General features: G+C 41.5%; 1 protein-coding gene across 17 annotated transcripts in view; it reads right to left on the reverse strand.

Moving 5' to 3' along the window:
- ABI2 (abl interactor 2) overlaps window positions 1-16155 on the reverse strand; it is a 72017-nt gene extending 55862 nt beyond the window's left edge. For 6 of the 17 annotated variants that reach the window (XM_074873014.1, XM_074873006.1, XM_074873003.1 and 3 more), the window contains exon 1: window positions 15968-16153. In XM_074873014.1, coding sequence (XP_074729115.1) covers window positions 15968-16084 — 117 coding nt within the window. In that variant the 5' untranslated portion in view covers window positions 16085-16153. Of the gene's footprint in view, window positions 1-15967 lie in introns of all 17 variants that reach the window. The other 11 variants (XM_074873013.1, XM_074873012.1, XM_074873000.1 and 8 more) reach the window with 3 other exon arrangements.
- Between the last annotated feature and the right edge of the window lie 9192 nt (window positions 16156-25347).

A 25347-nucleotide genomic window follows, 5' to 3' on the forward strand; every position in this document is an offset into this window, starting at 1 on the left:
TGAGCACATACAATGGCACAAGAAGTTCTACCAAGTCTGTCCCAAAAAAGTTGGTTATCACAAAAGCTGAAAGGGTGCTTCAGAAAAGAACAGATGAATGAATCGGACAAGGCCTCTGAAAGTAGTATAGAGCATCTGCAATGCCTCAAAATTAGCAGCTGCCTATCTTCACACATGTATTAATGATGTTCCACACCTCAGTTTCCACTAAAGAACACTTTTACCCCAAGAACACTTGCAGGGACTACTTTAACATTATTTCCCCAAAACATGCACAACTTTTTTCTTTTCTCTGTCTAATGCGAGCCAGATTTCCACCAGGCCCTTTTAGATCTCTTCAGATACTGATTTCTGCACGTACTGGTGCTGTTCTGCCTAAGATATGCATTAATCTTAGTCACTGCTATATCAACCAGGACACATTTTTTTAAAGATATGGAACCCCACTTTTTTTCTCCAATCAATATTTGTAGAGCGGGAAGAACTGATATGGGACAGACAAGACACCATCTGTCACAGACATCTTGGCAGGAGTTAAAAATGTACTGCTATTTTTCCCCCCTACAAAAGCCACATCCAGCGTAGCCCAATAAAACAAAACTCAGAACTTCCACGAAGTAAATTAATCCATTACTATCCTCACTCAACAAAATTCCTACTAATGAACTCTTTCAGATGCAATAGTCTTAAAAGTCAAGTTTTACACACAATTTTCAAAGAAAAGTCATATACAGACCACAGTTTTCTCAAATAGGGAAAACCCTTCCTCCTACACAATGTAAATTAGGTCATGAATATTTCAGTAAAAGTGTAACTTTAATCCCGCAGTTAAGAATTATTAAGCTGTTCCCCATCTGGGCCAAATTTCATCATAATCAACTACAATAGTAATACCAGACAGTTTTACACATTCTGATAACTTTCACAACGGCAAGACCTCTCGGCCACAAAATACATCTCTAAGGATGCAAGTATGACGTGCAATCTTGAAAACAGCCTACACAAACTGCACCACCAGCGTACCTGTAAGCACTATGTTGTAATGTAGTGACTACTCACATCATTGTGCTTAGACAGCATAACAGGGTTACACTGAAGTTAAAGAAATGAAAGATTATAGGATAAAAATAGAAAGTGACACTGCAAAGTTGTGAAAGAATGCAAGATTCCTCTCACAGCAGTTTTGTGCTGCATTACAGGATATGAAGAATCCCCACTTTTGTGTTTACATTCACCATGACACAGAATGAGTCTCAAACAGAATGAGTCTCAAACTTCATTTACCGAATTTCAATGTTCTTTTTCTGACAATTCTGAGCTCTTCATTGTCACAAGAATTGAAACATTAGAGAAATGCAACAAAATAAGAACATTTGAAATGCTGAAAGCCTTTTCTATGTCACAAAAGGTTCTCTTCTCTCACATTCTTTCATTTTTTTTATTGTGAATTCATGTTCTCAAACTGTCCTAACAGATTGTTACAACCGTATATTCAGCAAGTTCTGCTACTACCAGAAAAAAAGTACTTCTCTCTATACCCTAATGAATTAAAGTGCTGCACTACTGACCTTTTCATTTGACAAGACATGTTTAAGTAATATTACCTCTCTACCTATCTAGCTATGGCAATAAATAAAACTGTCCTGGAAAGGAGAGTTTCACAATATGAATGATAGAGAGGCTTTAAGACAGAGGGGAACAGAGAAAGCAGGCATTTTCAAGCTGCTTTTTAGACACGCAATTCTCTCCTTCATTTTGCAGAATGCCACGCCAACTGCGTAACTTCTGATCCTCCACTTTCCTAGACACAGGCACTTGAGTTTTTTGTAACACTCACCATTTTTCAGTCATCTTACTCAACAGCTTGTCCCTAAACCACAGGAAATACCACCCTTTCCCCACACACACACATTCAGCAAAAGAGACACATGCAAATAATTCTTGAAGGGCTGTGTTCAAGGTGCATACAAAAAAGGTCCTTGAAAAAAAGCTCCTTCCGCATTGTTTGTAAACAAAAGCAGTACTTACCCTGATTTGTGTAAAGTATGAGATCTAGAGATGAAAAGCATCACATAAGAGCTGTGTTCCTTAAAACCAAAAGAATTAGGTAGAAGCTGACTGCTCAAGTTGTTATTTGGCTTTATGCAGAGGCATGTAATGAAAAGAATGGCATCTATTTGTTTAGCAAAAAAAAAAAAAAAAACCCCCAAAAAAACCGCAGTTAGACAAATTAACACAATACATACAAAAGGAAAAAAAAAAAAATCCTCGCATTTCAACCTCCACAGCTTAACATCTCCATCTCTAACAGAACCTAAACAACAAATACAATTTTCAGAATTTTGGCCTTTCAGAGCTGCCACTAATTATAGCATCTACCATGGGGTAACGCCAACAAGCCTGAAAACTAAGGTCAAATCAGTTCAAAAAATACCACAGGAAGACTATCATTTCTCTCCCTATAAAAAAAAAAAAAAAAAAAAAAAAAAGGATTTTTGGTCCCCTTTATCAGAAGGAGAATTGAAGTCATACCTGTATAGTAATTCTGCAGTAGACCCCCAAATCAAACTTCAGATCTAAAATTGGTGCCTCATCTTGAGAACATCATTCTTCCTCAAATGATAAAACACATCCCACTGCCTATGGAAAAAGACAGGTCCACAGAAACTCCTACTGCTGCCAGTATCATTATGCAGCCTCAAGGGTGGCAAAGAAAATGTTGCTTGGTTTTAGGGTTTGGTTTTGGAGGTTTTTGTATAATTCATTTGAAACTGAAAAGAAATAATTTCCTTAAGTATGCTTTTCATTTTAAGATATTATGTCACACAGAAAATCTGATTTGGGATTATATACACTGAATATTAAAAAGTTGAGCATGCTGCTTATAAAAGAAGCTAAATTCAGTAAAATACAATACTTTGAGTCTTCAGCAGGGGCAAAGAAATCTCTCAAGTCTTCTCTGGATCCTTAACAAAAGATACAACTAAAAAAGGTAAGAAAATTTCATGGAAGGTAAAACATATGGAAAATATTAACCTTTGCTCATTGTAAGAAAATAAGTAAAGGCAAAATCCCCTTCTCTTTATAGTACTTTTAAGCACAGCCTTTCCAGATGACAAGTTGATTATTGGCACTCTATTCCCCACTGAATCATTTCATGAAAGATTTCTTTTTAAATATGTGTATAAATGGTTAAATAATTTATACCTCTCCATTAATTATCCAACTGTTGATCGAGTGAGAAATAATTTATACCTCTCCATTAATTATCCATCTGTTGATCGAGTGAGACAATTCATAAGAGCCTGTCTTGTGTAATACATAAAATTTATAAACCTTACTTAAATGAGGGATCTTAATATGCTACAAATGTTTACAACAGGCTCATTACAGCAAAAATTTTTGTTTTCAAGGATCTCTGCATTTGGTGTTATAGACTTATGTATACCAATGAGAAAAACAAAAATTACTTTTATCCTTCCCTCTTGCTCCAGTCATCAAAACTGGATTCAGCCTATTGTATCTGTATTATATATCAAGTTATTGGTCAAAATAAATATAAAGATTGCATGTGTAATTAAAAAATCTAAAATTTAAGTTTTAAGCAGATCACAACATGGTAATGATTTACAGTAGTTTTATTAATGCATCCCATCAAGTGGTTATAGAAGTGTCCTCAATTTGGAGACAGTTTAAATTAATTAGTATCACCACCAGTCAACTATAACAGAGATTCAGAGTCTATAGGTAGCTTTTTACCTTCTATTATCCAAACTGATTGATTTATACAGATGCACATGTAGTCAGAAAGAATTTTTTTTTTTCTATTAGGAAAGGACTGCTCTTATGCCAATGCATTAAGAACCTGACAAAAACAGCTGCAACAACATCCTCAACAGTTGAGGCTACACGCTACTTTTTCATCCAGAGTTTGCTCCTCAGAGCTTCTAAATGCTCAATCGTTCTGCCCCTTCCAAGAGACTGTCACTCCATGGGCATCATTTCCCTAGGGATACAAACACAAATAGGCCTAAATCTCTGAAGATAATTTCTGAGATCACCGACAGCTGGATAAAGTGAGAAAACTGAGAAGTATATCAGAAAACACTGCACACTGATTTATCATAAATAACAAATACATGTAATGTCATAGTTTTATGCTTCTCTACAACTCCATTCATTCCCTGTTCTCTAGTTATTAGCCATGGTGGGAAAAACCAATTAATCTCACTAGCACAATTTCAGCACTCACATATATACTCCACCAACATAAAAATCTTTAGTCCTCTTTCCCACAAATGAAATTTATCTAGATCCTACTTAATTGACATGAGCAACTTGACACATTAATTCCCTCTCCTTGGAAGGCCAAACCAATACCAATTTGTGCAGTAAGCAATTCAAAGGATACAGGATATATGGTATTCAGGATACAGAAAGTATGATATTAAATAGAAGCAATATCCCCAATAATCCAGTGAAATGGATTACAGTGGACAATACAAAACACTTCATATAACAGTCATAAAACTCCACCTTGGACAAATTCAGAATAAATGCCAAGCAAAAACACACGAAAGAAAACAATAAAACTGCTTATATTCTCATTTATTTAAAATTTCTAGCCTGTTTCAGAATACCATTAAATCCTGAGCCTTAACTCACAGCGATAATTGCAGATTATGTTAAGTAGCATTACCTATCAAACTAAATTTAGTATCCCTGTATTTTACCCAAGAAAAGTGGAAAACCAGTGTATATAGTTCATACTCTTCACAACATTATTTACATATTCTTGTGATTTATTACTTCTCTGTCAAAAATAACAGCCCCTTTTTCGAGGTTCTGCTCACGCAGGCAATTTTCAATCTCTTTTGACGTCTGTCATCCACCCCACCCTCCTATTTTGCTGTTAGCCGTGTGGGGGATAAGAAGTTGGCTTTTGTTTATACTTTTTCTTCTTTTAGTTATATTTACAAATAGTGAAAATTACTGTAAACTTTCCATAATGACATGGTATCTTTAGTATTATAAGAGGTATTTTCTCCTTTTGGAGAAATACTTTGAGCTCGTCCCTCCATACACACCCTTCAGACAGCTAATTGTATGTAACTGATTCAAGATGGCCATTTAATTTGTGATATTTAACATATTTACATTCCCCACAAGTTGCAGCAGACCTGTGTTTTTTACCCAATAAAAAAGTAGGTAGACCACAAACTTTTGCACTCTGCAGCAAACATTCTGCAGCCTCCACTTCTCATGCCAACTTACAAACTTGTCACCTAGTTAAAAAATTAAGTGAATCACAAACTTTGCAATATCCAGCTCCTCTCAAACTTACAGTTGAAAAAGACACACTTCAAAATCATTTTGAGAATTTGCACTTTGTAGTCAGTAAACATAGTATTTAATGATTATTATTAAAGCAAATCAAGACAAATTAGTGTGCTTTGAATTTGTACTAGACTACTCACTAATAAATGGCTTTGTATATTTTGTTTGTTAAACAGACTAAAATTTTCTCTTTGAAAAGAGATCAGACTCATAAATACTATTTCAGCTATGTTTATATATCCCTGTCTGCTAAGAACAACAGTACCAAGAACAGACTTTGATTGTTCTATGGGACAGACTATACAGAAAGACAGGCACTAATTCTGCTTTCAAAAGTCACATATTACCTAAAGGTTATCTGCCATGCCCCTTTCATGTTTAACAAGTCTCAGGCCCTACTGCTCACAATTTTCACTGCGGGGGGGGGGGCACAGAAACAATACCTGACATTTTCACTACTAACCTTCAGGCCCGAAGAGCAGCACCGCTGATGTGCAAAAGCTTGAAATAACCAAGTTTTATGTCTGATATCTTGAACTTCTCTCTTACCTTAGAACAGTCAATCTAACAGCTCCATTCCCTCAGCAGGGATGGTCCCTCTCCTTCCCTTCTTCATTCACCCCTCCTCTCTCCTTCACACTCCCACCATCACTGAGCAAAGCAACAATGCTTTTCTTATCCTAGTTTGTTTTCTGCTGGTTTTGCTAACTGAACGGGCTCACAAACGATCAGATAAGCACTAGACCCAGGACAAAGATACAGTTAGAACTAGAAGCAGAGAGATGTTAGATCAGCTCAGCAATCTTGCTCCTAAACAGCAGCAAAGCTTAATATTTGCATCTTTTGACAGGCAGTGCTTTAATTTCTAGCCACCTAATGTTTCTAGGTGGGTAACAAAAAGAATTTATGCACTTAACAATTTTAAATGCAAGTTTTCAAATCTACAAAAACTAGTCTTTTTCAGGATGGTCCAGCAGGCAGCCCATTCAACCTCAAAACACTGGACAAGCCTGTTAGGACAGGCCTTCATAAATCTCAATCTGAATGCCTCTTAGTGTTCCTGCACCCAGCACAAAATCTAGAGCCACTGCCAGAGCCACCCAGCTGGTAATGCACTGGACAAAGAGAAAATTGGTATCTGCCTTCCATTGCTAGAAAGACTGGGGCAGCCTTCTGAAACCCTCAATCCCATCAGTGAAGCTTTATATTTAACACTGACAAGCAGGTAAATATGCTTTTCAAACCTTCCTCTCAAAACCCACTCAAAAGCAAAAGTTCTTAATTTTTATGTATATAGATATGCTAGAAAGACTTCCTTGAACTCTAAGATCCAAATTTAAACCACTTTCTTCTCCTTCCTTGAACCCAGTGAACCTATTTATATCAACACTAAAAAAACAAAACCTCACAAATTCTTGCAAGGTTTATCCTAATCCTTTACCAAAAAGATTCACCAAAAAGAATAACAGAAATTTATATTTGCTTTCTAACAATGTTTATTAACCTCTCAATAATTTGCCCATAAAACTTTTCCCATAAAACATCAAAAATCAGGATCATCAGCTTGTTTCATCATTGCTTTCCAACAGAATTCATAATATGACAAATAGTCATACAAACATAAAAGAACAGTAGTTCACAATATAGGAAACAATTCTTCTGAAGCTCATCTGTTTATAAATATTAATTTGAAAATTGAAAAAATTGAAATAATTTGATCACAATGGCATGGAGGTTGAAATAAGCATCTTCAAAAAGCATCTCAGGCTTCCATAAAATCTGTTAATAACATAAACTGAACTAGCAATTTAATAGCCCTGATTTGATCTTCTAAGAGTATAGTTTTAAAAACCTGATATGATTGATAGTATAAATCAACTTTGACAAACAGCAGCCAGCTCAAAAATAGATAAAAGACCCCAAAGTTCTTCCCAAGAATTCTGACAGAGTTCATATATATTAAAGCAGTAAATTTACAAAAAGGTTACAAAATACCCTAATAAAAACATTCACATTTATCTAGAAGAGTTTTCAGCTAAGAAAAAATACTACATTTATGAGTTCAGCACAAAACTAGCTTTGGTTATGTGTATAACCAACACACACAGGCTACCAAAAACCCAAACCACGTAATATTTGTTCCTCACCCTGCAATTCACTGCACATAAAACAACTTCAGTGCAGTAACACTAAGCCAATAATAATAAGCACTTATATTTCAAACTGAAAGACCATTAAGAATAGACAATACAATGACATCTACTGGGAAATAAGCTACAGGAAAAGTGAATAGCATGTATAAAAGTACATATTGACAGAGCAACTTGTTCATTGCACCTGGGAACCAGAAAATTAAGATTTCTCACTGAAATACGCACAATTCATTTGCAAGAACAGATTAGTTCATTCATTTCAAGAAAAATTTGCCAACTTAACTTGTGAAAACCCTGAAAAGAGGAAATGCACCTAAATTCAGTGTGCTGTGATTACATGCTTCACCTGCTGACATGCAGTTTTGCTTCATAAAGTATGAGTAGCCTGAGGACTAAAGTTCCAGGTAGGGGTATCCCACAAAATTCACAGATCTTAGATTACTAAGCAAGAGGTTAATTTCAGGTGCACAATTAAGTGTGAAAACATAGTATTTGAAAACAAAATCCAACAAAAATGGGCCAGCAGACTCTAGACATAGACTCTACTGAAAATCTGCTGCAAAACATATTACTTAAACCAATGTTTTCTTCAATAAAAAATTCTCCTGAACATAACGGAGTAAGGTTTCACTTGCTTAAAGCACTGACTGGAGAAGCTCTTGTCTTACATGGTGTACCACGGTGGTGCACCACTTCCTGCCTTAAAACCTACAGCACTAAGCCACAAAGATTAATGACTGCAAATGCAAGTAAAACATGAGCAACAGATAGTAAATTTTAGAGAGCTTATTAATTGTAGGATGCAGAAGCCTGCTACTCTGAATTACAATTCTTGATCAATATTATTCAGTAACCACAATCTGAAAATAAACTATAGAATGGAACAAGTAGAATGCCACTTGTAACTTTTAGGGTTACAACACTTTATACTAGAAACTTGCATATTTAATAAATTTTATTTTCACACTTATACACACAGTATTAGCACCAGCAACTCTCTTTACCGCTAATAAAATGGCTCATGCTATTTCCACATCCATTCAATAAAGAATCAATCCTACTCTTCCTGAACTCCAGGTTGAACTTGTGACACTATTAAATGCATTAAATTAGCTTGCCTGGCAAAACACAGCACTGTTAATGCAAAGGAGAAGTAGATTGGTTGAGTGATAAATACTTCACCAACTTTGCCAGCTGCACTGACTCACTTAAAAGGAAACAGATTAGCCTCACTAAATTTACCAACCGAACAACAAGCTCACTGTAAACCTTGATTATGGAGAGATGTGCAATAACAATTTGTGCAACCACTGTTACAACTCAGATGGGCATATATTGTGACTGAACTAATACCATGGAATTTTATTTCAGAAAATTAGAATCAAAGACACATAAATAACATACCTGTAAGTACTTTTTTCTAATTTTATCATAAATCTTGAAAACATTTGGTGACACTTCAGAAGATTTTTCTTTTTATATATCCTGATAATGTAAGGGAGGCTATCTAACTCTCTCTCCTTCAAGCAACAGTATCTGCGAACCTTCCTTTAAATTATGAGGTCCTTAAAGCTTAGGCATTTGGAGATACAGTATGTAAAAGGGAAGGAGGAATGGAAAAAGTAAAGAACCCAAAAAGATCACTGGTATTACTCCTAGTTCCTTTATACTAACACGAGAGTCCACCATCCAGTTACCTCCAGCTTCCGCCTTAAGGGAAGATGGAGAAAAGAGGATTGTGAAACCACTTGCAGGCTGAACACCAGAGAGCACCAGAGGGGAGACATTGAAGAAAGGAGTAAGACTTTCACTTACTTAGTCAGCTACTTCAAATTTGCAGAATGTATCACTTCTTGAAATCAAAAGAACAGTGATCATATACAGTCTTGTTAATCACTAAGCTTAGTTTTGCCTTAATTGTTGGGATTTAATGATAATGACAAAGACAAGTAAAGGTCAATGCAAACACAGTGTACTTCAGTAATATCCCCTCAGGCATATACACTGGGTTTACTGGCAAGGTTTTGGTAGTGGGGTGGCTGCAAGGGTGGCCTCTGTCAGAAGAGATCAGGAGCTTCCCCCATGTCAGACAGAGCCAGTTCTAAGCCATCTCCAAAACAGATCCACTGCTGGCCAAAACTGAGTCAGTCCGCGATGCTAGCAGTGCCTCTGTGACAACATATTTAAGGAATGGTGAAAAACACTGTGAAGCAGCTGTGAGAGACGAGTGAGAAAAATGTGAAACAACTCTGCAGACACCAAGGTCAGAGAAGGAGGAGGGGGAGGAGGTGCTCCAGGCCCTGGAGCAGAGATTCCCCTGCAGCCTGTGGTGCAGCCCATGATAAGGCAGGCTGTGCCCCTGCAGCCCATGGAGGTCCACAGTGGAGCAGGTACCCAGCTGCAGCCCCCGGAGGACCCCACGCCAGGGCAGTGGATATGCTCTGAAAGAACCTGCAGGCCATGGAGAGCCCACATCAGGGAGGCTCCCGGCATGAGACACAGCCTGTGGGAAGGATCCCACACCAGAACAGGCTCCTGGCAGGACCTGTGGCCTGTGGAGAGGAGTCCATGCAGGAGCAGGATTTCCAGCAGGAACTATGGCCCATGGAAGACCCACACTTGAAGCAGTCTGTTCCTGCAGAACTGTGCCCCACTGGGAAGGACCCACGCTGGAACAGGTCTTTAAGAACTGCAGCCCATGGGAAGGAGCCAAGCTGGAGCACTTTGTGAATGACTGTATCCTGTGGGAGGGACTCCACACTGGAGCAGGCGAAGAGTGTGAGGAGGGAGCCACAGAGACAAAGTGAGTGCAACCCCCATTCCCCCCACCCACACCATTTGGGAGGAAGAAGTAGAAGAGTTGGGAATGAAGGAGTGAAGTTGAACCTGGGAAGAAGGGAGGAGTCGTGAGAAGGTGCTTTTAGTTTTGGTTTTGTTTCTCACCATCCTACTCTATTTCCAATTGGCAATAAATTAATATTCCCCAAGTCAAGTCTGTTTTGCCCATGATGGTAATTGGTGAGTGATCTCCCTGTCTGTATCTCAAGAGAGGTTTTTTTCTTACTTTCTCCTGCTGTTCTGCTGAGGACAGAGAGTGAGAAAGCGGCTTGAAGGGCACCCAGCAGACAGTCAAGGTTAACCCACAGCAACATACCACTTCAGTTTTAAAATCACACATTTTTTTATACCATAGCCTGGTGGACCAGATATACCTGTGTATTCATTCATTGTACTCAGGAGTAAGATACTATAGCATATTGTCCATGTATCCATTATTGCTGTCTTACTAGTTTCCTAGCATTTTTAAAGAGTTTCAACTTGTCAGCATCTTCTTGAAATTCTGGACTAATATTCACTGGAACTAATCAATATCCATTTTCATGCCTGCAGAACAAGTGTTCCATCAATGCTAAGCTTAATCACCTCTTCACTGAAGCTGGATTATAAAAGAAACAAGTTTAAGGAACAGAAAGGTTGAAAACAACGTTCCTCTGATACTCACATTTCTGATGGTTAAATAAATTTTACAAATCTAATTCAGTTGGCTTTGTTAAGGTGATACACATCTTCAGTAAAGAGAATAAAGATCTTTCTTGAACTTGTTTATAAACCATAATACCTGCAACTCCCTATATACTTGTTATATACTGGTACCAGTCATTACAAGCAACTGTGCAGAAATTTCACATTACGTTACTAAAACTGTAACCACTAAGTTACTATTTGTAAAGGACCACCATTTCTGTAATTTAAAACTAGCATGCTAATAAATGCCTTATTCTCTTCTTCAGCCTACTGGAAGATGCTTCCAAATTTACAGCTACTTGGTTTTGTTCAGAAGGTCTATGTAAAATTAACAGATATGTGGAAAACAACTATAAAACTCATCAATCTATGGACTGTAGTAAAATTACTGAGAAACAAGTAGTTTTCACCTTTATGTTTATTTAAATAAAGATATCTGCAGGAGCTGAAAGCAGCTACTTCTAATAACCAGAAGCATAGAATATTAAGAACAGGAATAAAAATTCCCTTCCCATCCTTCCCTTCACAAACACCAGAAGGCTGCTTCTGTATATAAAATGCAATACAGTCATGGCAACCTGAAGACTATGAAGAGAGGAAAATCAGAAGCTCGCTCTTCCTTTTCAGTCTCAGAGCTGATAAGTAAAGCATAATAATCTTGAAAAACTAAGAAACACAAAGCCTTTTAGAAGAAACGGGACAACACAACACACAGAAATCGTACACTGCTTCTGAAAGCTGAGCCAGGGCACAGAGGCTTGGCTTTTCACTCCATTCTGCATGCTAACTTCGGTGGTGGGACTTCCCCCCACCCTGAATCTGTTCCTGCTAGATACTTACTGGCTGAAATAGCTCCATCTGGGGTTTTTTTTTTTGATTCTTTCAACAAAGAGTTAACAGACTGAAGCATTCAGTTACTCTAGAAAGCTCCATGCACTGCACAAAATGAAAAGCTGATTTTTTAAAAGAGCGATGATCATGAGAAGCAAACAAAAGATTATTCCAGAATAGACTTATACAGGACAAGCTCAAAGAAACTGGACAGACCAAGATAGTGTGGGAATTTATGTTAGTATACCAGTAACAAGATGTGCAAATCGCATAATTGCTTGGTCTTGTTACTTACACTATCGTAAGCAGAAATTTTCTTTAGGATACTCCTGAACAAAAATGCAGGAATATGAAAATTTTGTAAGCACAGCACACCGTTCACTATAACTATTCTCTGCTTTTTAGGAAAGATCCAGATAAATCAGTGCAGACTGCAAATATGGTTTCTTATAATATCAACTACATCAGATAATCAAATTTTATAGAATTACTCTGTTGCACAGTTTAGATTGAGACTGAACTTGGTAACAGAGGACACAGCGCTAGGACATAAAGCACTGAACAGACAATATAAAATTCAACCTATTGTGTCAGATACTACAAATCCTCCTAAATAAAAATGCGTATCTTCCCCTTCTCTTTAAGAAGAAGTATGATGTAGAAATAACTGTATGATTCCTCCAAGTTATCAGAAGAATAAGACCTTTTTGGCAAGAAAAGTTACTTGATTTCTGTAGTAACACAAGCAGATTAAAGTGAGCAATTTATGCATTTATGCTTAAAACTGAAGTATTATTATTATTTAAAGCAGAATCATAGTCACTGAAAATTTATTAAACTAATTGCTGTAAGATGCAAGTTCAAATTATACTTTAAGTTTTTCTTATATCAATTTATTTTCCTAGTTAATGGAGTAGTGTCTCTTGAAAAATACATCACCTTACTAGGTAACTGATTGGCTGGAGGGCTGGGAGACTGACTTACCCGGTGGGAAAATTTAAAAAGAACAACAATTGGTGAAGAAAAAGGGCTGAAAAAACTTCTGCTGCTGAAACAGTAGCCTTTCATCTTTCATTGCTGCGGGTCCATTTATTACACATTTACTGTATTTCCTATAATTTTCCACAAAATTTTACAGTGATGTGCTCTGATATCTGTTATGCTCTGGTATCTGATGTGCTCTGTATCACAGACTCAAGGAAAGGATAACCATTTACATAACATTCCCTGTTGCTAAAGTAATTAAGCTCACTAAGTATCAATCATAATTTGGATAAGCACTGCCAAAATTTTAAAGAATGGATTTTTCATTTCATAAGCAGAAGTCAAATGAGTTGCAACCACCATAACTCTACTACTATGAACTAGCAATTTCCACATGTAAGAGAAGACATGTTCAATTATTTCAAAGGTCGTATGATGTTGCTAGCAGGGGGAAAGAGAAAAAACACATTCACCTTGGCACTGAACTTCAAATTCTCTATTATTAAACTGACCTATGCCTCCACTGACTTTTGCAACAATCTTTGTACTTGACAATAAAACCTCAAAGCACCAACTGACACAAAAAGAAAAGGGAGTGGCTTGTCTACTGACAAATACAGGTCAATGTGATGTTTTCAATGCCCCTATCACCCCACTGCCTATCATCCTGCAGATCAAGCTCAGATCTCAGTCACATTTCGAGCCTCCTCTATGAGATCCCAAGAATACCCACAACAAAACCTTCTGTCAACAACAAAACACTACAGGATTATAGTAGAATTAGTCCATCTTCACTACATGACTTCTGAGATGACTACTCTTCCACACACTTCCAAGTGATCATAAGCCCATCTTCACCACAAAATTCAAGGCAACTATTTTGAATATAATTTGGATTTAATTGGATGTAATAGCTTTGGAATAATGATTATAATTAGAAGCAAAATCACCAATATCCAACTAACCAATACTTATATTCATTTACTTATTCCCATTCTTGCAGAGAAGAAAAAAATCAGCTTTGTACACAAATCCTGTGCAGGAGTTTACGTAGCTCTGACACAGTGAATGTGGGGTGAGTTTGCTGACAGATTTGTTACTAGGACCCTTGCATCACTAAATCCAGAATCCCCTCATGCTGGACCTCTTCCCTACAATAATCCCACTCTATGGTCTCTCAGCCAATTCCAAAAGCTGGAGCCTATCGCCAGGCTGATGTCCTCCATTCCCCACTTGTTTAAAATTTAAACCTGTTCATCCTGTGACCCATACTGCACTTCACAGTCAACACTCACAACACAATTTCATTCTTTCATTCTCACCTCCCCCTTAAAGCTCTCTGTTGTCACGATGCTTGGATAAATTGCCAGCAGTTGGGGTATTGCTGTGTGGTGGCCAGAATCCATCAGGCTGACCAAGAGTGCCTCATTCTTTTCCTTCACTCACCATCTGTCTGTATCCGTCTCCTATTATCTTAGACTGTCCTTACGGACTGTATGCTGTCTGGGGCAATAACCATCTCTTTTCATTCTCTATTTGTACAAAACAGCATGGAGTCCTCCTCTGTAGTTTTTATTAAAACAATAAAAGTGGAGCTGTTCAGTACAGATTTTATAAACTTTGAGTTATACAAAGAACACAAAAAAAGGTCAGAGAAAGAACAAAAAAACCCCAAAACTACATCCACCGCTTCCTATACAGTTCTACCTTCAAAGATTCCTCTCTCCTATTACAGAAAAAACAATTTCCCAGTTTTCAAAAAAGCATAAATTTAAATACACGCATGTTATGTGTTATGACTTTAAGAAAATATTTCCATACACTTCTCTTAAAGAACGTAAGTCACACTAACTCAACATAGAAAAAGTTATTACACAATAAAATACATCTGTATAATGTCCCTGTAATTGACATGTTTTGTAAATGACCCAAAATATGCCAAGTCTAAAGGACAGTTGGTCATTCAACAATTCAAAAGAAAGAGTCAGAGATTTTTTACAGGGATATTTTAAGCATTCTCTGTCACTGGTTAAATACGCTCTCCCATTTTCACGGACAGAATTATCTTGCCACAGATCTTATCCCTACTTGCCCTCTGGAAACACACAAGCACTCTCCACTTAGGGGACTGAAAGCAAAAATAAAACGGACTCTCTCAACATTGACACCACAAACCCATGTCCCCCTCCTTTCTTTCCTATACACTCAGACCCTTCCTAGGGTCTTCTAGGAACTCTTTCATTTGACCCTACCATCACTATCAAAGTAAACTGGCAATATTTTGCTTCTCCTCCTAGTAAAAAGAGAAAGAAAGGAAAAAACCAAAGTCCTAACACCATCCTGGCTTCACAGTGGTCACCACAAAAAATCACATGCTGCAGTAAAAACTTGTTCTTGATCTGTTTCTCCCTAATTCTGTATCATCTCTACTACATCATGCTTTCATCCTGCACCTACCACTTGGTAGCTGTCCTTCCTATCGAATACCGCAGCCCTGCTTGGGAAGGGAAATATAAACCGACACTCGTCTCCCAATTAAAACATATGTCATTGTGCTCTAAATTAATAAGCACAAAAACTGTATTACAGGAGTCGGGTCTCTCCTCAGTTTATCACATCATCTCAGTGCTGTCAGCAGGGGAGAGCGGAAGGCGGGATGGGAACGAAAAGGAGCGACAGAGACACGATCCGAAATAAATATTCAACACACTCACAAAGTGGAAGGAATTTAATTTAGAAATCAATTACATATTTAACCGCCTCGTCACGCCGGGGTACTTCATGCTGGAGGTGAACCAGTCTTCCCCCTCCCCAGGCTGCAGCAGCCGCCTGTCACCCTCCCATCGCCGAGGGGACAGGGGTGGCACGACCCCGCTCCCCTCACCCGCCCGCCGGGACCGGGACCGGGCAGCGGCGGCAGCTCCACCGCAAACAGCGGGGGAGGGCTCGATCCTGCCCGGCCGGGGCTGCCCCTCGCTCGCTCACTCGCTCGCCCACCCCCCGCCGCCGGGGCCGCCTCAGCTCCGCGCCGCCGGGCCGGGGCCGTCGCGGGGCCGGCGACCGTTAGGCGGGGACAGCGACCGTTAGGCTGGGACGGCGACCGTTAGGCTGCGCGCGCCCGGCCCCGCCCGCCGCACCTGGATGTAGTTGGTCTCGCAGTACTCGGCCACCCGCTCCAGGTTCGTGTAGCTGTCGAACAGGGCCCGGCGCCCCCCCGGGATCTCCTCCTCCAGCAGCATCTGCAGCTCCGCCATCTTCACATCCTCTCACCCCGTCCGTCCGTCCGTCCGTCCGTCTTCCTCGCCCCCCTCCGCCCCCTGCCCCCTCCGCTCGCACCGCACCCCCCCGCCCCCCGGCGCTACCCGCCGCCCGGGCCTGGCCTCGCGCCGCGGCCAGGGAGCGCGCCAGACCCCCACCGCGGCGGGGGCGGGGCGCGGCCGGGCAACACCTCCTGCGCATGCGCCCGCCCCCCCGCGCCCCCTCCGCGCCCCCCCTTCCGGTCCGGCGGCGCGCGGCGGGCGGGATCCGGGCCGGGCCAGAGCGAGCACCTGGGGCAGGGGCCCGCTCGCCCCCGTCGCCGCGAGCAGCTCGGAAAAGTCTCTAGAACGAGCGGTCCTGGCCTTATTTTGGTTTAGCTTTTTTAATGGCCGTTTGCAGGTGGGGGCCCGGCCCCCGCGGTCTCGCCCCGAGCTGTTGCCCTGGCGGTGTCCCCCGGCACCGGAGCTGGCACCAGCCGCCGCGCCGAGCGTTAGTCCGAAGGGCCGCACCAAATAATAACGTGTGTTTTCATATTAGGAAGTCTTGGCGCTCTTTTCATCATTTTGCATTAATTGAGTCAATAGCAGCTCGCTAGCAGCGCTCTTTCCAGAGCATAGGTCTTAACGCCACAGCTACTGCTCTCCCTGGAAGCTTTGTCTTTGACTGCAACGTGAGCCAGGGTCAGACCCTCGTGCTTTTAATGTAGCTGCTCCTCGGCTCTCCTGATCAGCAGAGGAAGAACAGAATGTTTCTTTTGTGCAGATTCTGTCTGAAAAGCTGCTATTGTACAGGGGCGAGAGGAAGGGTAAATTCTCAACTGCCAAGTAGTCAGCTTTTCAACTTTAACAGAGAAAAGCATATAATGAAGGGTCAGCAGAAACAGAGGAAGGACAGCCTCATGGCTGAAGCACAACACTGAAGCCATGAGTTAGGAGGTCTGTTTGGTCAGTTCCTGGCTTTAACACTGATTTCCTCTAGGTCCCAGGCAAGTCACTCGGTATCTCTACAATGCTTGAGGAAAATGCCCTCCCTTAGAGGAATGTGGAAGACTTTCCCACTGAATTCCTTCACCTGAACCTAAAAGTAGACTTTCTCCCACCCAAAAAAAAAAAAAAAAGTGATCAGCCCTCTCAGCAGAAGTGTTCCAGCTTTCTTTAGAGGAGCTCATTTGTCTCTTTGAAATGGATTGCAGCTGTGATTACTCACCTCATGTTCCCATGAGGCTCCACAGAGCTCCTGCTGCCTCTGTAGTGCAGCCCTGGGTTATTTGACATCCCTTACATGTTCTGGCAGCCTGGTACTTTCCTAGCCTTCATGTTACAGACACTTCTGTGGTAGTCACCAGCCAGAGAAGATCCAGTGCCGCAGTCCTTGTACACCAACCTGGTACTATAGGAACAGTTGTTCCCAAGCCTTGAAAGCTGTTGCAAAGGCATCCAGCTAGATATGCCTGGCCTCCAGGTGACTTCCAGAATTACAAACAGATTGCAAACACCTGGTGGGGTCAGGCAACAAAGACGCAGTCTTTGGGCCAGTCCTGGTAAGTTTCTTACCTTAAAAGAAAAATGAGATAGAAATCCCTGCCCTGAGGGATGTCTGCCTGGAGACATTTCTTCTTAGCTTGCTTAATTCCCCCATGTGAAGGATGAGTCAGGCACTGTTCATTATACTGCTTTAAAAACCCTCATGCGCAAAGCATTTTTCTCCCATTTTTAAATGTGGGCTAAAATTCACAACTTCAACTACTTGATTGTGTGTTTTAGTTTTTCTACAGGCAGTTAAAGTGCCGGGGGTAATTCATATGTTACAGCTGCAGTAGTCTTGATCTTACAAAAAGGCTTAAGAATCACAAAAGAGCCTGCTAGAGACCCCCCACCTAGATGTGCTGTGGGGAGAAGAGGGGTGACTGCTCAAGAGGGGTGACACGCTCCAGCGCAGGGCTGTGGTCTCAGGCTGCCCGCAGCTCTCCACAACGGACACTGGCACTCCCCGCCCTAAAATGACCAAGGACTGAAGAAGTGAGTGTCAGCAGCTTCGCTCTTGGTGCCCTCTACCCTGAGTTTATAAACCGTGAGTTATACATTCAAAACCACTGATTTTGCTGTTGTTAAAGAATAAATCCTGGTTGTCAGCCCCCCTGCTGATTGTTAATGTGCCTTTTCTGAGCCTTTGCTGCCAGGGCTCCAGGAAGAAAAGCCAACCAAATCAACTCACAAAGGGCTGCTGTAGAGCACGGAGCTCCAAGCCTTGTCCCACACCTTCAAGAATCAGCCATGGCCAGGCCTCCACCTCACCCCAGGGCTTGCAGCTGATGAATAACACCTTCATGTTTTGGTAAAGGGCCCCACATTCCCTCCTCTACAGTAGCTTCATCTTGGACTCCTCATGCCACATCTGCTGCTGCTGCAGCTCCAGGGGTTGCTCATGCCCACACTCCTAGGACTCTTCATGTTTGTGCCAGGCTGGAGGCAGGCTGAGGCTTTCCTTCTCTCTTCATTCATTTGCTTCTCAGGTGTGAAGTCAAGCTGTCATTTGGCAGCTCCTCTGTAAACCTGCATGATCTTTCTCTTGGCAAAAGGAGAAAGCTGTCAAGATGTAAAGAGGAAGGTTCTCCAAAGATGCTGTTAGGAGTTTTAACTTGGATTAGCAGCACCAGACTGTAGGGAGGGAGAATTGTTAATTGTGTCATCCTCTCTCTGTGCTTTTGGGTGCCATCAAGGCCTGCTTTCATTGGAAACCTGCAAGAGCCTGTCTGCTCTCAGATCTGCGCTTAGCATCAGCAAACCTTCTTACAGGGAGCTCCCACCTGTGGGTCAGGCACCTCTTGACCTCTCTGTTGCCCTGCTGATGGTTTTTAGGGTGTAAGAAAAAGCATTATCTGAAATTCATGCACATAGCTGTTCACCAGAGTAGCTGGGCTAACCTGTCTTTGTAATTAGGTGCTTGTTATCACAGCATGTTTACATTTTAATAGGGTACTCTTTTGTGGATTTAAATTTAAATATGAAGAGCCCTCCTGTCAGAATAATGGCTGTCCTATAATCCTCTGTACACATACCAAAAATAATTAGAAATACTGTTTAAATTAGACCAACTGAATCCAACTACCACTTCCCTAAATTTACATAAATGACTTCCCATCTGTCAAGTGATGTGTTAAACTAATTTTAAGTTTTTATACTCCCTCAGCCCTAAATACAGTATTACACACTTCAACTTTTCCAACTTCTTTTTAATCCTTTTGTGCAAGATTTTCCCTTAGATCAATATCTTCAAGACTGGGAAGCAAACGTATTTTCCACCTAAATGTGCTGTTCAGTCACCAGAATATAGAAAGGCAAGCATCTAGCTCAAGAGTCCAAACTGGACACCACAATCTAAAAGCACAGAGAGACGGATATTCCAAGTTTTCTTGCATGTGTCAAGTTTTAACTCCTACCAATCACCCACAGGAGTACCCTATTCACAAAAACTGGCACAGACAAGCCAATGGTTTGGTCATGTGTAATCTTCCAGCCGGACACTTTGTGTGCATGTCCCACATACCACAGTTTGAATTACCAATTCTTAATTAGAGAAAAGTAATAGGTAGCTCAAAGGCCACCTATTTTTGGCACCACAGTAAGAAATCACAGGAATAATCCTCTTCCATTTTCTTTGCTATATGGAAAACTAAATAGCACAATCACCACATTGGGGTATGTTAGTAAACATCTTGTTCAGACAGATGAACAGGTCAGATCTCTGACAGATCCTGCTACAGGTTTTCGGTTCACTTGTGTAAATAACTCTGCTCTGGTTTTATGAGGTTCCCACTTCTGAGCATTTTTCCCTTTTTTTTTTTTTTTCACAATTTGTAAACAGTAGAAACAAAAGCTGAAAATCCCTGTGCTTGCGGCATCACATGGAGCTGAGCAGATTTGCAGCTGGATAAAGGACAAAGAACTCTGACACCAAACTTAGTGGTCATGTGCACTGACCATATAATAGATAGGCCCATGCCCTTTAGCCAGCAGGTAACATTTACTGGAGGAATGGGGTAGGAAGGGAAAATTAGGTGACTGAGGAAAATAGTATGTACCTTCATTCCCCCAACAAAGACACGGTCCTGCTCGCTTCACATAGTGTCCAAATCTGCCTCTGGCAGGTCTTCACCAGTCTCATAATCCAAAGCACCTGAAGCAAACAGCAGTTTTTTTAACTCCCACGGCTATTCCAGAATGCCAGGGGTGGCCTCCCAGCACAGAATGCAGCTCATACACCTCCAATGCTGCAACAAATGGTGTCAGGATACCGATGGCTCTTAAACCCTCCACCTCCCGTCCTCCTTGTAAGCCACAATGAAAAACCCACACACCCTGCAGCTGCACATTCTCCTCCTGCTTCCTCGGGCATTCAGCAATTTGCTGGGCAATCAAGATTGTAACCACAGATAACCTCTCTGTTTATGAGAAACTGCAGCTGGGTAAAGCGCTTGCTGTACAAAGGGTAGGAGAAGTGACCCGTGGGGTAGTTTACATCTCATGGAAGTGTTTGCCCTAACATTGTTATTTCAGAACCCCCTCAGAGGGAGGCAGTGCATGATTGACATCTGATACCTCACAGCACCTCCAGAGAGGGACAGGACATGTTGCAGAGATTCAGACTGTCTCTTCTAGGATGTGTCTCATTCCAAACACTAAGCTTTTTTTCTAGGAATTCAGGTTTGCTCTTGAACTTTATTTCAACACAGCACTGTGTGAGAAGGACACAGCCAGTACAAGGGAAGAAACTCTCCAAGGCAGGAAGAGGTCAAGCTAAATAGGAAAAATAATGATCTCTTTCTAACATTTCAGACTTTAAAAGAAAACAGGCAACAAATGGCCTCAAAGAGAAGCCAGCACAAAGCATAGCTGCTCATCAGTTTCCCTTCAAGGGTTCAAACGATAAAGCACTCGGGGGGAGGGGGGGAAAAACCACTCTAATTTGTTTTTCTTTCCTGCCAGTATTCCTTCTCAAAGATGCCAACCCAGACCAACTGCCAGTCCCTTCCCACCCTGTCCTGACCCTTGTGGCATCTCCCAGGTAAGGTCTGATATGGCTGCTGAGGAGAAAGACCCTAAAGGATAGATAGTGGAGTTAATGCTCCACTGCAGCACATGGGAAAATTAATCCTCTCTCAACTATTGACTCCGGCTCGCTACAGACTGGAGCAGATGTTACTGGCCTGCTTATGCTTTTTTCACATTTGCAAGTTTGCTCTAGAGCTGCAACAGTTAGAACCATTCTCTGGGTCTTTGTTTCTTCCTGACGTAATCAAAGTTCAGATTTTTAGGTACTTGCATAACTCCAGGAACTTGCCCACTGGAGTTTTTTTAATCCTGTCCTGTTTGTAATCATGCTTTTACCACATAAACCACTTTAAAAAGTTTTTTATGGCCTTGCATATTTTTAGGAGCCACCAAACAAATGTGTGTTATTACTGGAATTAGCATAACTCCCTTGCTGGGAAGGATAATAAATCACATCTGTGAAGTCATCTTTCCTCCTTCCATCACACATCTGGTCAAGTAATTCACTTTTACAAGGCTGCGAAGGCAGCTCCTCTTTGCACAGCTTCTGTTCACTATCCTGTCTGCATCTCTCTCCTTCTCCTAACTGCCCTGTCCTCCTGCTTGGCCAACACAGAGGAGCATTTCAGCCCTTTCTCTCACCCACAGCTACTTTTGACAGTATGGTAACAGCACAAATCTCAATGATGCAGTACTGCCTAACGGGAGATGGAGACTGATGGCTCCCCATGAGTCGCAGCAGCTTCACCCACCTCAGCCTGAATCTGGTTTGACAGAATATTTATGTGCAGAAGGCAGCCAGGCCTCCCCGCACTGTCTCCTCTGAGAGGAAGCTTAAAGGACTCATTTATTTCAAAGGCAAAGACTGAATCATATGAGTGAGCTTTTAGCAGGAAAGAGTTAGAGCCTAAGCTGTACCCATCCTGCTACAAACTAGTCAAAGTCACAACCTCTGGAATATAAGACAGAACCCAAATGACTGACTGTCACGTGTCAGCACACAAGGTTTGATCTCTCTCATATAGGTATAAGGATTCTTTTTTTCCCATCTTTGTCTCTTTAGGACTGGGTTTTCCAGTGAACACAATGGAGCGAGGTGTTCACACCCCTGAATTCAAATAGGGCAGGGTAATCCATTTTGCAGATGCCAACCTTAGCTAACAATCTTCTAGTGGGTTGGGGCTGAGCTGGGTGTGCAACTGGGGTGTACAGCAGCTTGTGACATTGGTTTCAAGAGCCTCTATCAGACTACTGCTTCCCCAGCTAGGGAATGGGATTGCTGCAGGAGACATCCCTAGCACGGGGCCAGAGGTGAATGGCTGGAAGGCCACAGGGTGGTCACCCTTCACCTAATGGAGTCTGGGGTTGAGCCATTACTGACGGATAAATAAAGCTGAGCTCTGCTGTTCAAAGTAATCATACAAGTCTGTGCAGATCTCTGGCCTCAGAGATTTATTTGAATCAGGAACACCAAGGCAATTCATCCTCTCTAAACAGCCTCATTCCCTGCTCTGTGTGCTCACTACCCATGGGGCCCAGCTACACATTAGCTTCCCTCCTTCCCCGTCTGCGCTTTTCTGCAGCATGTATTCGCTAAATATAATTTGACAGCTTACTTTCTCAGGTCCACAGCCTCAACACCCATGCACTGCTTCTCTGTGCCAGAAGCTCTATTTTGCAAGTCAAGCCATAGTCTCCCTTCCAGCTCATCTTGCATGAAGAATGAGCACATCTTTGTGTCCTCTCCCTTTTCACACCCATCGCTGTTGTTGGAAGGGACTCGCACAGCCACTTGCGGTAGCACATCCCTCAAAAATCTAGCTCTAAAGGGAGCCACACAACCAAGAGTTAAAACTGTTCTGGTTATTTTGCATATGCCAGTTAGCCCTCAGCTCTAATCAGAACTTCCACTAGTTCCAGTTTTGGCTTAACTCTAAGTCTCTCTGAAGCCATCATACAAGTATAATTTCATTGTGTAAGGGGGCTCTCCCATCAAACTGATATCTTACTACTCTTCAGTACCCTTCTGCATCACCAACTTCAAAAAGTGCCATATTCCTCCAATGTGCATGTACTGAAATGTCATTGAAATCTGCCTTCTACTTGTATTACCTGATCTATTGCACACCAAATCTCAAGGGCCTGTTATTCATTCCAGAAAAATCCAGTCCTTGTCAGTATATGTGATACCTCCAACCAAAGGGCTTAGTTAGCCACTTGCTAGCTGTACTCCTTGATTCAGGAATCCAGAGGTCATTAGAGTACTGAATGCAGTTTAAGTATATACATGGCTAGGATAAAGAGATTATTTCAGGACACACGTTGGTATCATCTCTAATATGTGGGAAGAGGAGCAAAGGAGCAAACATATACAGCTGGTGTACTTTTGCTCCTCTACTGCCAATCTGAGTTTTCAAGCTGTTTTCATACAAAGGAAAAAGCAGAATGGAGAAATCCTTATCTTAAAAAAATGGCTGGGAGCTCAGTGAATTCAGCAGCTCTTAGGATGAAATACCCGCAGTAGCCTTCCCCCTCCCCTGCCTCCTCAGGAACCAGCAGTATTTCTCACAGTTTTCCATTAACTACTTTTATTATCTGAACGTCTGCCCACATGAGTAATTGAGTGAGTCACATCAGCAAAAGACTTGGAGTTTTATGAGGAGGCTGCACTGTAAAATTTTTTTAAATCACAGTTTAATTTACAGAATGAGGATTTTTAGCTGTGGTGACAATTTCAAGACCAGTGCTGCAGTAGTGGGAGAAAGAAACACAGAGGTGATAAGGATTTCCAGTTCTTGAGGGTAATTGAGAAAATGTGATTGCTCAGCTCAGTTTACCACACTGGAACCATACAGCTATAAAATATATAAAGGCTAATGCAGGATGTATGTTTGCAGTATTTTTACCTTTACTATGTAAAAGTCACCATCAAGCTTCCTCAAGCACAAAAGAGGATCACTATGAACTATTGCATATATATAGCAACAGGCCTTACCTAGTGATCACTGCTAGGATATGAAACTAGAGGCCTGATCCAGCAAACCCTCTATATCATTTCCTTTTTCTTTGCATTATGCCAATACTAGACTTACAAAGACATCTAGGCATTTAAATAGTCAAGCAGGTGCTTTATGGGGTATTCAAAATCCAAACACCCAAAGAGCTTCAAAAATTTGGTTTCTAATGACTGAAAGCCTCACCTAAGATTTAAGTGCAACTGTGCTAGGCCAATATATGAATAGTCAGTGGTATTCAATGCAGTCACACAGCATAAATAATAGTCAGTCATACAAAGGTTTGCAGGCCCAGGCCCACGCTTGAGGTTAATTTAGAGCAGTCTGTTAGCAAGCAATCAATTTGCTCCTTCATTTTAGAAGAACAATATCATCAAATCAAGGCACAGGCTCTGGCAAATTTAATATGAATTCTGCACATCAGAAGGACTAAGTGCTTCAAACACCCTCTCTGCTCCCAAATATCTTGCTCACTAATGAATGTGGGGCGGCTGCACCCATTGGTCCAGTTGGTTTCCCATCCTATGCGATGGTGTATTCTTGCAGGCATACCTGTCAGCTCCCATTAACTCACGGGGCCCACTCCTCTCCTCCCAAGGCACCTTCCCCCCACTCAGACTCCTGGAAGAGCTTGCAAAAGCAGGACAGCCACCCCAGAAAGCCAGGGCATGTTCAGAAACAAATCTGTCACATCTTTCTCCCCAAGCAGGACAGTTGCAGGTGGTAGCCAAGCTGCCAGAAGACAGGGCTTTTTGGCCTGGAAACTGCATTTGTGGAAACTTAGAGCTGCGTGAGAACGCTTATACATGTTGCAACACGTAGCAACCTGTTCTTCTGCTCCCCTGCACAGCAGCAATCCAGTTACTGCTGTCTATAATGCCCATGGTGCCCTGAACCCCATCATTGTACCAGGCTGACTTGCAAGAGTCAGCTTGTGACATACTGGATACTGAAGGTTGCTGAGCAGGGACTGGAGTTGCTGCATTTCTGCTTTTTGGGTATTGCAGAGTTCCTGCATCTCCTGGGGTTCAGCTGTAAGGTAAATGCATGGAGCTGGAGCATCAGTGTGTACCACAAAATACCACAGTGGTCTTAAAGGAAGGGATGGAATAAACATGATATATATAATCAATAACTCACAGCTAACAAGCCCTGCATGAGCAAGTCAGTTGCTTTTCAGTCCAAGAAACTACA

Source organism: Strix uralensis, chromosome 6 (genome assembly GCF_047716275.1).
Source record: "Strix uralensis isolate ZFMK-TIS-50842 chromosome 6, bStrUra1, whole genome shotgun sequence".
In the NCBI taxonomy this organism is placed as follows: Eukaryota; Metazoa; Chordata; class Aves; order Strigiformes; family Strigidae; genus Strix; species Strix uralensis.